Here is a 17,681-nt window from a genome sequence, read left to right on the forward strand (position 1 = left end):
CCAGTGTTCTCATGTGTATAAGATGGGCTCTTGATTGTATCGATTTGGTTAGATTTATTATATTTAGATGAAAGGAAAAATATGGATGGGTGGCGATAGGATGAAGAAGAGTAACACACACACACGCATGCACACCGGAACCTTCCTCATTAATCTAGGTCTGAAGGATAATATCAGTCAGCACCAACACACATGATCTGTTCTTTATAGCTCACAGAGAACTCTCTCTCTCTCTCTCTCTCTCTCTCTCTCTCTGAGTCATTCGGGAGTCATTCCAGGCAGAACATCGTGCCATCACAGGCATCTAGTTGATTTGTGTAAGAGACCTTGACAATATTTCATTTGAAACCCAGCTGTCTAGAAAACACAAATTACCTTTGGCTTGCTAATGCAAGCTGTTGGGCAACAGTCTCAGTGAAATAGTTTGGGAAATGAATAACCATTATAAATTGGACGCAGAATGCACAGCATGAGGTATGCTTTTTCCAACATGGTTAGCTAATTAGGATATTCACACTGGGTCATTCTTCAATTACGGTGGCATTTGGGCATGGCATTTTGGAAAAAATGAACTTTATTTTTCTATATTTTTATTTGGGTACATCTTTGGGTACATCTCTCATTCTAAATCAATTTACAGTGAACAAAAAATATAAACGCAACATGCAAAAATGTCTAAGATTTTACTGTGTTACAGTTCATATAATGAAATCAGTCAATTTAAATAAATTCACTAGGCCTTAATCTATGGATATACTGTACATGACTATACAGATATGCATCTGTTGGTCACAGATAAGAAAACAAGTTAGTATCTGGTGTGACTACCATCTAAATCGCAGTTGATCAGGCTGTTGATTGTGGCCTGTGGAATGTTGTCCCACTCCTCTTCAATGGCTGTGTAAAGTTGCTGTATATTAGCAGGAATTGGAGTATGGAGAGTATGCAGGCCATGGAAGAACTGGAACATTTTCAGCTTCCAGGAATTGTGTACCGATCCTTGCGACATGGGACCGTGCATTATCATGCTAAAATATGAGGTGATGGCGGCAGATGAATGGCATGACAATGGGCCTCAAGATCTCATCACAGTATCTCTGTGCATTCAAATTTCCATTGATAAAGTGCAATTGTGTTCCTTTTCCGTAGCTTATGCCTGCCCATACCATAACCCCACCACCACTCTGTTCACAATGTTGACATCAGCAAACCGCTCTCCCTCACGGCGCTATACATGCTGTCTGCCACCTGCCCGGGAAGGTTGAAACCGGGATTCATCCGTGAAGAGCACACTTCTCCAGCGTTCCAATGGCAATCGAAGGTGAGCATTTTCCCACCAAAGTCGGTTACAGACTGTTCAAGACCGTGGTGAGGATGATGGGCATGCAGATGAGCTTCCCTGAGACAGTTTCTGACAGTTTGTGCAGAAATTCTTCGGTTGTGCAAACCCAAAATTTCATCAGCTGTCTGGATGGCTGTTCTCAGATGATCCCGCAGGTGAAGAAGCCGGATGTGGAGGTCCTGGGCTGGCGTGGTTACACTTGGTCTGCGGTTGTGAGGCTGTTTGGACGTACTGCCAAATTCTGTAAAATGACGTTGGATGCGGCTTTTGGTAGAGGAATTAACATTAAATTCTCTGGCAATAGCTCTGGTGGACATTCCTGCAGTCAGCATGCCAATTGCACACTCCCTCAAAACTACTTGAGACATCTGGCATTGTGTTGTGTGACAAAACTGCACATTTTAGAGTGGCCTTTTATTGTCCCCAGCACATGGTGCACCTGTGTAATGATCATGCTGTTTAATCAGCTTCTTGATATGCCACACCTGTCAGGTGGGTGGATTCTCTTGGCAAAGGAGAAATGCTCACTAACAGGGATATAAACAAATTTGTGCACACAATTTGAGAGAAATAAGCTTTTCGTGCATAATTTATTATTTCTGTGATCTTTTATTTCAGCTCATGAAACATGGGACCAACACTTTATTGATATTTCGTTCAGTGTACATGATAGCGTAATGACTTTAAATAATGCACATTTACCATGTTGATAACATTGAGCCACCAGTAGGAGTAGTAACACCAATAAGCAGGTTTCCATTCAACCTTTGTATTTGCCTAAAGTACACGTCAGATAAAAATGACAGGCCTGATGGAAACAGAAAATGTTCCTGTGAACTTTCCAAATGTCAACAAAACAAAATACTCTAGACACGGTGGGATCTTTTTGTGTCGGTAAATTTAATTATGCGAGAAATTCAGTGGAAACGCTTTTTTGCCCAAATATTGACATAATATCTCTCATATCGAACTAAATTTAGAGTCACACGATGACATGTTGTGCCTCCCACTACGACTCGTCTAGAAAACATGCAGTTTATTAGGCTACAGATTAAATAAATAATTATGAATTTATCAGGGTGGTGAAAGCGCAAGGTGATGAGTTTGATGCTCCTTTCCAATAAATATTGAGGGTCTTATTCTGGTGACTTGATCATCAATGCGTGGTTGCCGTTTGACAAATAAAAATAACCTTGCTCTTTTGTCCATAACAATCTCTTCATGTAGGCTATATGTGTGCTCTAGTCAACAGCATGCATATACAGTATCTGCATCTGTGTGCTGTTGGCTAGAGCGCACATGCCAATACCAGAGTGGGAACACTCGCTATATAAAGTAAACCTTTTTGTGAGAAAACCATCAGTAGAATTGAAAATGAGATGGAAACCCCTTTAACTTGTATTTTTTATTCGGTACAGGGGAATATAACCGCAAAATGTATTTTTATGTGCACTACATATTTACGCACAGACTTTTATCTGCAACAAGTCAATTTGATGGAAACAATTCTCTGGTGGGGAAATGCACGTATTGTTTTTATGCAGATTTTTAAATATTCACATGGAACTCTGTCGCCAATTGGATGGAAACCTAGCTACTGATGGTATCACCAAAGATACATTTTTGTTACATTTTCTAAAATGGAGGCTACAAATGCTAAAATCTAAGGTCATCAATCCTTTCATTTTGACACTTTGGATTTAGATAAACCAGTGGAGGCTGCTGAGGGGAGGACGGCTCATAATAATGTCTAGTCAATGGAATGGTATCAAACATATCAGACACGTGGTTTCCATGTGGTTGATACCATTCCATTGACTCCATTCCAGCCATTATTATGAGCCGTCCTCCCCTCAGCAGCCTCCACTGAGACACACCAAATTAGCAATGGAATCCTCAAATTTGTGACATAGAGTGTGATTAAGTAAATAACAGTTTGCAACTGGAGAGAATGCTCAAGGTCCTTGTATATCTTAGTAATCAGTGATTTTCAAAATGGTAACACCACTGACATAAAACTGATGGATACACATTAAACTAATAAAAAAAGGTATTTTAATAGCCTTCTTTGTTTTTATTGATCTACAAACTATATTACGTACTTTGTTGACTTTCTAGCATTCAAAATAATAAATGCACTATATATACAAAGTATGTGGACACCCTGTAAAATTAGCGGGTGTCCACATACTTTTGGTCATGTGGTGTAGAAATCTATAAATACCCAACATCACTACACCTCTGCGAGTCAAGGGACAGCATTTATCACTGCAATTCAAGAATGACCCCACTACAACAGTAGAGAGGTTCAGTAATGCATGCTGGAAAACACGTGGTAACAAATAACTTTGAGATAGTCCACTAAAACAGGGACAAGCGACAGCGGCGCTAAAACTGTCTCACAGAGGCATGCATGCACAATAGCACCATGAGTCAAACAAGCCTTCATGAATTATGATAAACACTGTTTTAGGCTTGTTTCAATTCTTCCACTGTGTTCCACTTCGGGCTGTTTCTTTCCTCTGTTTCCCCTTATCTCTTTCCCTCTCTACTTCCTATCTTTCCCTCTTTTCATCCTTTAAGGCATGCAGTGTTTGTGGGTAAACTGAAGACAATAACTTGCACGTGCGCACACACGCAAGCATACATAATAACCATGGATGCGTGATGCCAGACACCCAGCTTTGTAGAGCGAGAGACAAGGGAATAAGGGATGAAGTGGGTGGAAAAGAGGAGTAGTAATGAGGGATGAGAGGGAGGGATGGCAGTATTAAACTTCTAAGTCAAAGTCTAATTTCAACTTCTAAGTCAGAGAGAGAGGGATAGAAAGAGAGGAGGTTTAGCATACATGAGTTGCACCTTAAGCCATATCATCGAATGTGTTTCAGGAAAAATACCTTTATTAATTGCCTCTCAAATAAAGAGATAAAACATTTGTTTTTCTCATGGTTATGAGGAGGCAATGTACAAGGCTCAGGTAACAAGGTTATCTCTACTCATTACTAAATCTTCTCTACAGTGTCCTACATTGAGAACACTTTCTGTGTGACTAACTTGACATGTTTATTATTTTTTTCAAGAGGTTGTCAGTGGATGACGGCTGAATCACAGACAGAAACATGTTTCACAAACTTGGATAGTTTTCTCACAGTTCCACAATTTTTTTGATATTTTTTCGGATAAGTTTTTGGATGAGTCAGACCGGCCAACCTTTGTGAAAGAGTTCATCTCTTCTGATGCAGTTGAATCAGGTCATGAGAGAGTTTGAACTGAATCAGATATGACTGAATAACTTCAAACAGTCGATAATGCAGTCCATGACCAGGCATTGATTGAAAAGCTGTTTCACTTTCCTGTCCAGATAAGTTACTAAACTGTTCATCTTCTTCTGCCTTTCACCCTCTGTGTCTGTGGCTTTCCCTGTATGCTGAAACCCTCGCCCCTCCTTCTCTCTTTTCCATCTCATCCCTACCTCCCTCTTTCTCCTCCTTCTCTCTCCTCCCTCTTCTTACTCGTTCCCTTTTTCCCTCCCTCCCTCCCCTTTTCTCTCCTCTTTTCTTTTCTAAAACAGAAACTTCCGGAAGCACCTGAGAATGGTGGGCAGCCGCAGAATGAAGGCTCAGAGTGAGTTCCCCAGTGAGTGTGGCGTCGTAGCTTATTATTATGTGGACTTCATTAGTGTGCTTGTGCTAAATGCATGTAGCCTATACAGTACATGTGCTGGATAGAATGGACAGTATGGTAGATTAAAGGTAGATGTATGCATTTAGAAATAAGTTTGGTATAGCTCCATATTATCTAGTTCAAGTTGCAGTGAGAGTAACGAACACACGTCTTTGAAAGTGGTCCAGTGCAGGGGGCGTGGTGCAGCTTTAGTAGTGAAGTCTCCTAAACACATCGAATTCCACCTCACCCACCACTTTCCACATATTCTCTAAATTTAAAGGGGAATGGAAACACTTTAGGAAGTTTCCATTACCATTTAAACTTGTCTGGGAAATAATAAAATATGTGAGGAGATCAGAACTCTCAGTCTCCTCAAAGTGGTCCAAGAGTCAAGATTATTAACTGTATGGCATAAAAGCTTCCAAGTTGTGGTTTTACAGTAGGATGTCTTGTTAGCAGAAGCTGGTAGAGGAATGGATTATATTAGCAGGGGTTTTACAGTAGGATGTCTTGTTAGCAGAAGCTGGTAGAGGAATGGATTATATTAGCAGGGGTTTTACAGTAGGATGTCTTGTTAGCAGAAGCTGGTAGAGGAATGGATTATATTAGCAGGGGTTTTACAGTAGGATGTCTTGTTAGCAGAAGCTGGTAGAGGAATGGATTATATTAGCAGGGGTTTTACAGTAGGATGTCTTGTTAGCAGAAGCTGGTAGAGGAATGGATTATATTAGCAGGGGTTTTACAGTAGGATGTCTTGTTAGCAGAAGCTGGTAGAGGAATGGATTATATTAGCAGGGGTTTTACAGTAGGATGTCTTGTTAGCAGAAGCTGGTAGAGGAATGGATTATATTAGCAGGGGTTTTACAGTAGGATGTCTTGTTAGCAGAAGCTAGTAGAGGAATGGATCTCATTAGCAGGCGTTAAGTGACTGGGTGGTTTGGATACGCCAGCCCCAGCTGTGAGCTGGAACACCAGATGCTCACCCACTCAGTGCCACTATATCATTATGATGACTCGGTAAGAGGAATACAACTAAACTGTTTTCATCCAAACGGGCGCTGATTTAAATGAAACGGCATGTGTTGTACATTTGGGAAGTGTGTTTTGGGGTCTGTGTTGAGTGGTTATGTCCCAATTATCACTACTCCCTTTCATTCACAGATTTGAAAGTATGGTGAAAACTCCCTCTAGCCTCCACCAATCCAATGCTTTTAGATTTGTGGGAAATAGTGAACGAGTGTACACTTCAGGAGAATATAGATGTGTGTGTTTAGGGCTCGCGCGTGTGTGTATGGGGTTACTTAGGGAAAGTGTATGTGTGATCCCCCTCGTCATCCTCCACTCATTGTCATTCTCCTCCACTCCTTCATCAGCATATGCTGACCGCCGAGCCAAGAGTTTTAACCGCTCCTGGAGTGACCCCATCCCCATGAAGCCTGACTCTCTCCATGGCTCTAGAGACAGTGAGTCCACACAAATACTATACACACACTCACGCAAGCTGACATGCAATGACACATACGCGAACACACCTTCACTCAAGCATACTCGGCATAAGCATGTACATTATTTTTGTAACTATTATTTTCATGCACAAACATGAAAAGCTTGTATCTACACTACGTGCCTGTGCGCACACACGCACACGCACACGCGAACGCACACACACACACACACACACACACACACACACACACACACACACACACACACACACACACACACACACACACACACACACACACACACACACACACATTTCCTCTCTGTGATCATTGAAAGAAGCTCTCCTCTACAGACAGTTTGACCATGACAGTATTTGTCCTCGTCCTCTTCACGTCAGACTGTGACGCTCTACCGTTTCTGTCCGTTCTTTACGCCCATACTGTACGTCTCTGTCGTCCTATGTATATGTCCTGGGTCTGTCTGAATATGTGCTTGTATGTTTCAAGCCCTGTGATTGTCTGTTCCAAGCTCTGTGGTTGTCTGTTCCAAGCTCTGTGTTTGTCTGTTCCAAGCTCTATGATTGTCTGTTCCAAGCTCTGTGATTGTCTGTTCCAAGCTCTATGATTGTCTGTTCCGAGCTCTGTGATTGTCTGTTCCAAGCTCTGTGGTTGTCTGTTCCAAGCTCTGTGGTTGTCTGTTCCAAGCTCTATGATTGTCTGTTCCAAGCTCTGTGGTTGTCTGTTCCAAGCTCTATGATTGTCTGTTCCAAGCTCTGTGGTTGTCTGTTCCAAGCTCTACGATTGTCTGTTCCAAGCTCTGCGATTGTCTGTTCCAAGCTCTATGATTGTCTGTTCCAAGCTCTGTGGTTGTCTGTTCCAAGCTTTATGATTGTCTGTTCCAAGCTTTATGATTGTCTGTTCTAGAGGTCCACCGATTATGATTTTTCAACGCCGATACCGATTCTGATTATTGGAGGACCAAAAAAAGCCGATACCGATTAATCGGCCGATTTTTTTTAATGTATTTTTTATTTGTAATAATGACAATTACAACAATACTGAATGAACACTTATTTGAACTTAATATAATACATCAATAAAATCAATTTAGCCTCAAATAAATAATGAAACATGTTCAATTTAGTTTAAATAATGCAAAAACAAAGTGTTGAAGAAGAAAGTAAAAGTGCAATATGTGCCATGTAAAAAAGCTAATGTTGAAGTTCCTTGCTCAGAACATGAGAACATATGAAAGCTGGTGGTTCCTTTTAACATCAGTCTTCAATATTCCCAGGTAAGAAGTTTTAGGTTGTAGTTATTATAGGAATTATAGGACTATTTCTCTCTATACCATTTGCATTTCATATACCTTTGACTATTGGATGTTCTTGTAGGCACTTTAGTATTGCCAGTGTAACAGTATAGCTTCCGTCCCTCTCCTCGCCCCTACCTGGGCTCGAACCAGGAACACATCGACAACAGCCATCTAAGCATCGTGACCCATCGCTCCACAAAAGCCGCGGCCCTTGCAGAGCAAGGGGACCAACTACTCCAAGTCTCAGAGCGAGTGACGTCACCGATTGAAACGCTATTAGCGCGCACCCCGCTAACTAGCTAGCCATTTCACATCGGTTACACCAGCCTAATCTCGGGAGTTGATAGGCTTGAAGTCATAAACAGCTCAATGCTTGAAGCATTGCGAAGAGCTGCTGGCAAAATGCACGAAATGGCTGTTTGAATGAATGCGTACGAGCCTGCTGCTGCCTACCATCGCTCAGTCAGACTGCTCTATCAAATATCAAATCATAGACTTAATTATAACATAATAACACACAGAAATACGAGCCTTTGGTCATTAATATGGTAGAATCCGGAAACTATCCTTTCGAAAACAAAACGTTTATTCTTTCAGTGAAATACGGAACCGTTCCGTATTTTATCTAACGGGTGGCATCCTTAAGTCTAAATATTGCTGTTACATTGTACAACCTTCAATGTTATGTCATAATTACGTAAAATTCTGGCAAATTAGTTCGCAACGAGCCAGGCGGCCCAAACTATTGCATATACCCTGACTCTGCGTGCAATGAACGCAAGAGAAGTGACACAATTTCACCTGGTTAATATTACCTGCTAACCTGCTAAATATGCAGGTTTAAAAATATATACTTCTTTGTATTGATTTTAAGAAAGGCATTAATGTTTATGGTTAGGTACAGTCGTGAAATAAAGGTGTGAAATAAAGGTGTAAAGGTGTAAAAAAATATTTCGAAAATAATAATAAATTCGGCCAAATCGGTGTCCAAAAATTCCGATTTACGATTGTTATGAAAACTTGAAATCGGCCCTAATTAATCGGCCATTCCGATTAATCGGTCGACCTCTAGTCTGTTCCAAGCTCTGTGGTTGTCTGTTCAAAGAATTGTCTTTCATCTCCATTTTTTGTATATCTCTGTAACCTGTGGTCTATGTGTTCTGTTTCCTTTATTGTTGTTGATGTCTAGGGAAGGGATAATGTGTTCTGTTTCCTTTATTGATGTTGATGTCTAGGGAAGGGATAATGTGTTATATTTCCTTTATTGATGTTGATGTCTAGGGAAGGGATAATGTGTTCTGTTTCCTTTATTGATGTTGATGTCTAGGGAAGGGATAATGTGTTATATTTCCTTTATTGTTGTTGATGTCTAGGGAAGGGATAATGTGTTATATTTCCTTTATTGATGTTGATGTCTAGGGAAGGGATAATGTGTTCTGTTTCCTTTATTGATGTTGATGTCTAGGGAAGGGATAATGTGTTCTGTTTCCTTTATTGATGTTGATGTCTAGGGAAGGGATAATGTGTTATATTTCCTTTATTGATGTTGATGTCTAGGGAAGGCATAATGTGTTCTGTTTCCTCTGGTTGTCTCTATGATGCCTGTTCTATGTTCAATCTGCAAACAGCCAGCTGCCAGGTGTGCCGCTTCTGATTGCAAACTCTCCTTTAATAGTATGTTTGCTATCCTTTCATCTCTCCCCCGCTATGTGTGTGTGCGTGCGTGTGTGTGTGTGTGTGTGTGTGTGTGTGTGTATATGTGTGTGTGTGTGTGTGTGTGTGTGTGTGTGTGTGTGTGTGTGTGTGTGTGTGTGTGTGTGTGTGTGTGTGTGTGTGTGTGTGTGTGTGTGTGTGTGTGTGTGTGTGTGTGTGTGTGTGTGTGTGTTAGGTGGGGACTTGCAGTCCTCCTCAGGGGCTCTAGATGAAGGATCCCAGGAGGATGCAGACTGGGAGGAGGAGAGAGAGATGGAGAGAGCAGCCTGTGAGGGAGAGGACTTCATCCCACCCAAAATCATGGTGAGATGCTCAGGTCACCTAAGATACCAGTTATTCACCCTCTCATAGCAAAAATAAAAAATAAGAAAATAAAAATAGTAGTGCAAGGAGAGGAGTTATTGTTATTAATAGTTATTAACATTTTGCTATTAATAGTTATTAACATTGTGTTGTTAATAGTTAATAACAGTGTGTTGTTAATAGTTAATAACAGTGTGTTGTTAATAGTTAATAACAGTGTGTTGTTAATAGTTAATAACAGTGTGTTGTTAATAGTTAATAACAGTGTGTTGTTAATAGTTAATAACAGTGTGTTGTTATTAATAGTTAATAACAGTGTGTTGTTAATAGTTAATAACAGTGTGTTGTTAATAGTTAATAACGGTGTGTTGTTAATAGTTAATAACGGTGTGTTGTTAATAGTTAATAACAGTGTGTTGTTAATAGTTAATAACAGTGTGTTGTTAATAGTTAATAACAGTGTGTTGTTAATAGTTAATAACAGTGTGTTGTTATTAATAGTTAATAACAGTGTGTTGTTAATAGTTAATAACATTGTGTTGTTAATAGTTAATAACAGTGTGTTGTTAATAGTTATTAACAGTGTGTTGTTAATAGTTAATAACATTGTGTTGTTAATAGTTAATAACAGGGTGTTGTTAATAGTTAATAACAGTGTGTTAATAGTTAATAACAGTGTGTTGTTATTAATAGTTATTGACAGTGTGTTGTTAATAGTTAATAACAGTGTTGTTATTAATAGTTATTAACAGTGTGTTGTTAATAGTTAATAACAGTGTGTTGTTAATAGTTAATAACATTGTGTTGTTAATAGTTAATTACAGGGTGTTGTTAATAGTTAATAACAGTGTGTTGTTAATAGTTAATAACAGTGTGTTGTTAATAGTTAATAACAGTGTGTTGTTAATAGTTAATAACAGTGTTGTTATTAATAGTTATTAACAGTTTGTTATTAATAGTTAATAACAGTGTGTTGTTAATAGTTAATAACAGTGTGTTGTTAATAGTTATTAACAGTGTGTTATTAATAGTTATTAACAGTGTGTTGTTAATAGTTAATAACAGTGTGTTGTTAATAGTTAATAACAGCGTGTTAATAGTTAATAACAGCGTGTTAATAGTTAATAACAGTGTGTTGTTAATATTTAATAACAGTGTGTTGTTATTAATAGTTATTGACAGTGTGTTGTTAATAGTTAATAACAGTGTTGTTATTAATAGTTATTAACAGTGTGTTATTAATAGTTAATAACAGTGTGTTGTTATTAATAGTTAATAACAGCGTGTTATTAATTAATAAGTGTGTTATTAACAGTGTGTTGTTATTAACAGTTATTAACAGTGTGTTGTTATTAATAGTTAATAACAGTGTGTTATTAATAGTTAATAACAGGGTGTTATTAATAGTTAATAACAGTGTGTTATTAATAGTTAATAACAGTGTGTTATTAATAGTTAATAACAGTGTGTTATTAATAGTTAATAACAGTGTGTTATTAATAGTTAATACCAGTGTGTTATTAATAGTTAATAACAGTGTGTTATTAATAGTTAATAACAGCGTGTGTTATTAATAGTTAATAAGTGTGTTGTTGTTAATAGTCATTAACAGTGTGTAGTTATGAATTAAAAGAGTAAACTGTAGTAAAATACATCTCTAGCTCTATGCAATACTGCCTTCAACCGATATCATGGCACTAAGTAGATTGGTTTCTGAACTTATATTTGTACTACTTCTGTTCTTATTACGATATTTCTTACAGTATATAATGTACCCATTGTAGACAGCTTTTCATTGACATTCGTTTAGTTGTTGAGACTTTCTGTCTGTCTTCTTCCAGCTGATATCTTCCAAGGTCCCGAAGGCTGAATATGTTCCTAACATCATCCGTAGGGATGATCCCTCCGTCATCCCCATCCTTTATGTGAGTCCCTCTCATCTACTCATCCGTTACGCGACTCCTACTGTATGTTATGATAATACCTTAGACATTCGGATTACTGTACTATTGATTTTGGAGAGTCTCTTCTACACTTCATAATGAAAACAGTTCATATGGAAAATATCGACTGCTTAACGTAAACCACCCCGGTAGTTAGAACTGTCTTGTAGATGTCTTATTGGGTCCTCTTATTTGAACTTTTTCTGTAGGATCATGAACATGCCACATTCGATGACATCATTGGTAAGTAGGTTGTGTGATGTTTTCTTAGATTCATTGCGTGCACTGAATAAGGATCCTGTCCATAGTACCGTATGTGACCTCTCTCCCGTCTTATGACAGCAGAAAGTAACATTTATTTATCTTTCTCTTTCGTTCCCTCCAATCACAGAGGAGATAGAGAAGAAGCTGACGGCCTATAGGAAAGGCTGTAAGATCTGGAACATGCTCATCTTCTGTCAGGTGAGAGAGAGGAAAGAGAAGCTGGTTGAGAACCAGCAGTATCATACAACACATTATTACACCACTACTCGACCACTACATATCTACAATACAACATTTATAATACCACAATACAACAATATTACAACATTACAATGCGTGTGTGTAAGCCGGTGTGTGTGTCTCTTCACAGTGTGCGTTGTTCCATAAGGTGTAGTTTGATGTTTTTTAACCTTTTACTGCAGTGAGCTAAATCAGGGTCACACAGAGTTTATTGGTAGTCTTAAACAAATCTACATTTAAACAAAAGTGTACATCTAACACACATGGTTATGTGCTTAAAAAATAACATACTTGTACCATGTCAGCAATAGAGTTGAAATGTATTACATTTTGAGTTTGCATCCTAATACTACATCACAGAAGACAGAAATATAACAAAACTGTTTGGCATAGAAACACCGGATTGTCTACGTTTAAAAAAATAATGTTGATTAATTATGAAATTATGAAAAATATGAATAACGTTCCACCAATGAAGCCACTAGGTTATTTGACTGCAGGAAAGGGCTCCGTCTGAGTGAGTTACTTGATCTGGTAATGTATGTTTCCCGGAGTCTGTTCTGGACTTGGGGACTGTGAAAAGACTCCTGGTGGCATGTCTTGTGGGTGTATGCATGTGTGTCTTAGCTGTGTGCTAGTTGTTCAACATGTCAATACCTCTCACAAAGACAAGTAGTGATGCAGTTAATCTCTCCTCTACTTTGGGCCAGGAGAGATTGTTATTTATCTTAGCTCGTCCTGTACATTTAAGGGCCAGCCATGCTGCTCTGTTCTGGGCCAACTGTAATTTGCCTATGTCTATGGCAGTAGTCCAGGTGTGATAAAACTAGGGCCTGTAGGACTTGTTTTGTTAATAGCGATGTCAAGAAAAAGCAGAGGAGCGCTTTATTATGGACAGACCTCTCCCCATCTTAGCTACCGTTGCATCAATATGTTTTGACCATGACAATCCAGGGTTACACCAAGCAGTTTAGTTTCCTCAACTTGTTCAATTTCCACCTTATTCATTACAAGATTTAGTTAAGGTTTAAGTTTTAGTGAATGATTTGTCCCAAATACAATGCTTTTATTTTTTGAAATATTTAGGACAAGCTTAATACTTGCTACCCATTCTAAAAGTGACTGCTACTCTATGTTAAGTGTTGCAGTGATTTAACTTGCTGTGTTAGCTGGCGTGTATAATGTTGAGTCGTCAGCATACATAGACACACAGGCTTTAGTCAGTGCCAGTTGCAGGTCATTAGTAAACACTTTAAAAAGCAGGGGGCCTCGACAGCTGCCCTGGGGTATGCCTCTACCTGGATTATGCTGGAAATGCTTCCATTAAAGAACACTCTGTGAGAATGTGGTGTTACTGTTTGAAAATCAGTGTTCAGGTCAGCTTATTGCTGCTGCCGTTATTTCTACATGAACATACTGTAACTGAAATGAACCGGTTCTCCAGGGAGGTCCGGGGCATCTGTACCTGCTCAAGAACAAAGTGGCCACATTTGCCAAAGTGGAGAAGGAGGAGGATATGATCCAGTAAGACAACTCACTTCTGACAACAATATCACCTTGATAACTGTCACTATATTTCAGATACATACAGTGTAGACTAAAGTCATACACTATTTCAGACATATAGAATAATTTCATCTCTCCCTCTCTTCTTTGACAGATTTTGGAAGAAGTTGAGTCAGTTTATGAGCAAGCTGAATCCTGAGCCCAACCTCATTCATATAATGGGCTGCTATGTTCTGGGGAGCGCCAATGGAGAAAAGGTATGGATTTCTACTTTCCCTGTACTTGGCTTTCAAAATGCTGGTAACATTTTCCAAAATTCGCCATGTAGGTTTTCCAGAAATCCCAGTTGGAAGATTCCTGGATTTCCTGCTGTTACCCTTCCTGATTCCGGGAATTTTCCAACCGGGATCTCTGCAAAAAATGCCTTTTTTGGTAAAGTTACTGAAATGTTGCTACCTTATCCAGTTAACTTAGACTTTTGAACAGCTGGGGCCCGAGAAGAAGGCTGGAGAAGAAGGCTGATGTTTTACGTGTTCCTATCCAATTGTGTTTTTTGTTGTTGTTTCCTTGCAGTGTTTGTAATTTATTGTTTAACTTATTTTGTACATAATGTTGTTGCTATCTCTGTGTAACTTCTGGACATCAGAACTGAGAACTCAACACAATCTGTCAGAATCCTTTTTTTCCTTTAACGAGCCCGACGTGAATGACATACTGCTTTCCCGGGAACAGGCCCAGATCCCGGTCATTTGCATGAAGAGAAGGCGGAGAAAAAGGGTCCGGACGGCGGGCTGCCTTCTGAGAATTTGTAGGCGATCGAATAAACCCCCACTGCCTTCCATTCTGCTAGAAAACATGCAATCTTTGGAAAATAAAATCTATGACCTATGCGGAAGATTAAACTACCAACGGTACATTCAAAACTGTAATATCTTATGCTTCATGGAGACGTGTCTGAACGACGACTTTATCAACATACAGCTGGCTGGTTATACGCTGTATTGGCAGGATAGAACAGCGGCGTCTGGTAAGACAAGGGGTGGCAGACTATGTATATTTGTAAATAACAGCTGCTGCACAATATCTAAGGAAGTCTCAAGGTTTTGCTCGCCTGAGGTAGAGAATCTCATGATTACCTGTTGACCACACTATCTACCTAGAGAGTTTATCTGCATTTTTCATAGCTGTCTGCATACCACCACAGACTGATGCTGGCACTAAGAACACTCAATGAGCTGTATTCCGTCATTAGCAAACAGGAAAACATTCACCCAGAGGCGGGTCTCCTAGTGACCGGGAAAATGTAATGTAGGGAAACGTAAATCGGTCTTACCAAATTTCTATCAGCATGTTAAATGTGCAACCAGAGGGGGAAAATTCCACAGACAGAGATGCATAGAAAGCTCTCCCTTGCCCTTCATTTGGCAAATCTTACCATAATTCTATCCTCCTGATTCCTGCTTACAAGCAAAAATTAAAGCAGGAAGCATCAGTGACTCGATCAATAAAAAAGGAAGACTGTGTGATCACGCTCTCCGCAGCCGATGTGAGTAAGACCTTTAAACAGGTCAACATTCACAAGGCCGCAGGGCCAGACGGATTACCAGGACGTGTGCTCCAGGCATGTGCTGACCAACTGGCAAGTGTCTTCACTGACATTTTCAACCTCTCTGTCTGAGTCTGTAATACCAACATGTTTTAAGCAGACCACTATAGTCCCTGTGCCCAAGAACACTAAGGTAACCTGCCTAAATGACTACTGACCCGTAGCACTCAAGTCTGTAGCCATGAAGTGCTTTGAAGGGCTGGTCATGGCTCACATCAACACAATTATCCCAGAAACCCTAGACCTAATCAATCAATTAATCAATCAAATGTATTTATGAAGCTCTTTTTACATCAGCCAATGTCACAAAGTGCTATATAGAAACTCAGCCTAAAACCCCAAACAGCAAGCAATGTTGAAGCACTCCAATTTGCATACCGCACCAACAGATCCACAGATGATGCCACCTCTATTGCACTCCACACTGCCCTTTCACATCTGGACAAAAGGAACCCCTATGTGAGAATGATATTCATTGACTACAACTCAGCGTTCAACACCATAGTGCCCTCAAAGCTCATCAATAAGCTAAGTACCCTGGGACTAAACACCTCCCTCTGCAACTGGATCCTGGACTTCCTGATGGGCCGCCCCCAGGTGGTAAGGGTAGGTAACAACTCATCCTCCACGACGATCCTCAACACAGGTGCCCCTCAGGGGTGCGTGCTCAGTCCCCTCCTGTATTCCCTGTTCACTCATGACTGCACTGCCAGGCACGACCCCAATACCATCATTAAGTTTGCCGATGACACAACAGTGGTAGGCCTGATCACCAACAACGACGAGACAGCCTATAGGGAGGAGGTCAGAGACCTGGCCGTGTAGTGCCAGGACAACAAGCTCTCCCTCAACGTGATCAAGACAAAGGAGATGATTGTGGACTACAGGGAAAAGAGGACCGAGCACGCCACCATTCTCATCGACGGGGCTGTAGTGGAGCATGTTGAGAGCTTCAAGTTCCTTGGTGTCCACATCACCAACAAACTAACATCGTCCAAGCACACCAAGACAGTCGTAAAGAGGGCACGACAAAACCTATTCCCCGTCACGAGACAGAAAAGATTTGTCATGGGTTCTCAGATCCTCAAAAGGTTCTACAATTGCACTATCCTGTCTGGTTGCATCACTGTCTAGTATGGCAACTGCTCGGCCTCCAACCGCAAGGTTGGAGGCCGAGTATAGTGCATACGGCCGAGTACATCACTGGGGCAAAGCTTCCTGCCATTCAGGACCTCTATACCAGGCGTTGTCAGAGGAAGGCCCTAAAAATTGTCAAAGACTCCAGCCACCCTAGTCATAGACTGTTCTCTCTGCTACCACATGGCAAGCGGTACCGGAGTGCCAAGTCTAGGTCCTAGAGGCTTATTAACAGCTTCTACCCCCAAGCTACCCAGACTATTTGCGTTGCCGCCCCCCCCCCCCTTTTTACACCGCTGCTGCTCTCTGTTGTTATCATCTATGCATAGTCACTTTAATCACTCTACCTACATGTACATATTACCTCATTTACCTCGACTATCCGGTGCCCCCACACCTTGACTCTGTACCGATACCCCCCTGTATATAGTCTCACTATTGTTATTTTACAGCTGCTCTTTTAATTACTTGGTACTGTTATGTATTATTCTTATTTGTACTGCATTGTTGGTTAGGGGCTCGTATGTAAGCATTTCACTGTAAGGTCTACATCTGTTGTATTCGGCGCATGTGACTGTGATTTGATTTGATTTGAGCTGTTTTTTATTACCACTTCATTTACTGCTTCTTTATAGAGTAAATGCACTGTATTTCTCCCTCTCTTTTTATTCATGGTTCACTTTAGTCAGTATTGAGCCACGTGCCACCCACCACCCACACACCAGTGGTACATAATTTACACACTGTGAATGTACAGTATGCATCAGTATGATGTGACCAGTTCCCTAAGCCCTAAGCTGCCTAGCTGGCTCCTAAACTGACACTGTCATCATGTTGTCATGTTGACAGATAGAGTGCTGGAGGCAGGTAGAGGCGCTATGAGGAGGATCACACACACACACGCACACGCCACACACACACACACATGCACACGCACACACAGGCAAACACACTCACACACACACACGCACACACACACACACACTCCCCCTGACCCTGGCTCCCAACCCCCACAGAGACGAAGCCACACTGACAGACACTGCGGGGAACAAGCGGCTCTGCACAAAAACTGTTTCATGTAAACACATGCATGTACGCACACGCCCATGCAAGCACTTAGTGCAGATGGTCTTGCACTCACACAAAGAAACAACACTCCGTACACATGCTACAGTATGTGTGTTTACTCATTGAAATTATG

The 17,681-nt window shown here is 40.4% G+C and overlaps 1 protein-coding gene across 1 annotated transcript in view; it reads left to right on the plus strand.

The window, feature by feature from the left end:
- Positions 1 to 17,681, plus strand: part of LOC139545128 (NMDA receptor synaptonuclear signaling and neuronal migration factor-like) — a 67,378-nt gene that overhangs the window by 39,707 nt on the left and 9,990 nt on the right. The window contains exons 7-14 of the mRNA XM_071352545.1: positions 4,914 to 4,978; positions 6,382 to 6,471; positions 9,657 to 9,784; positions 11,626 to 11,709; positions 11,937 to 11,970; positions 12,119 to 12,189; positions 13,676 to 13,755; positions 13,892 to 13,994. Of these exons, the coding sequence (XP_071208646.1) occupies positions 4,914 to 4,978; positions 6,382 to 6,471; positions 9,657 to 9,784; positions 11,626 to 11,709; positions 11,937 to 11,970; positions 12,119 to 12,189; positions 13,676 to 13,755; positions 13,892 to 13,994 (655 nt within the window). The remainder of the gene's footprint in view (positions 1 to 4,913; positions 4,979 to 6,381; positions 6,472 to 9,656; positions 9,785 to 11,625; positions 11,710 to 11,936; positions 11,971 to 12,118; positions 12,190 to 13,675; positions 13,756 to 13,891; positions 13,995 to 17,681) is intronic.

Source organism: Salvelinus alpinus, chromosome 19 (assembly GCF_045679555.1).
Source record: "Salvelinus alpinus chromosome 19, SLU_Salpinus.1, whole genome shotgun sequence".
Classification (NCBI taxonomy): Eukaryota; Metazoa; Chordata; class Actinopteri; order Salmoniformes; family Salmonidae; genus Salvelinus; species Salvelinus alpinus.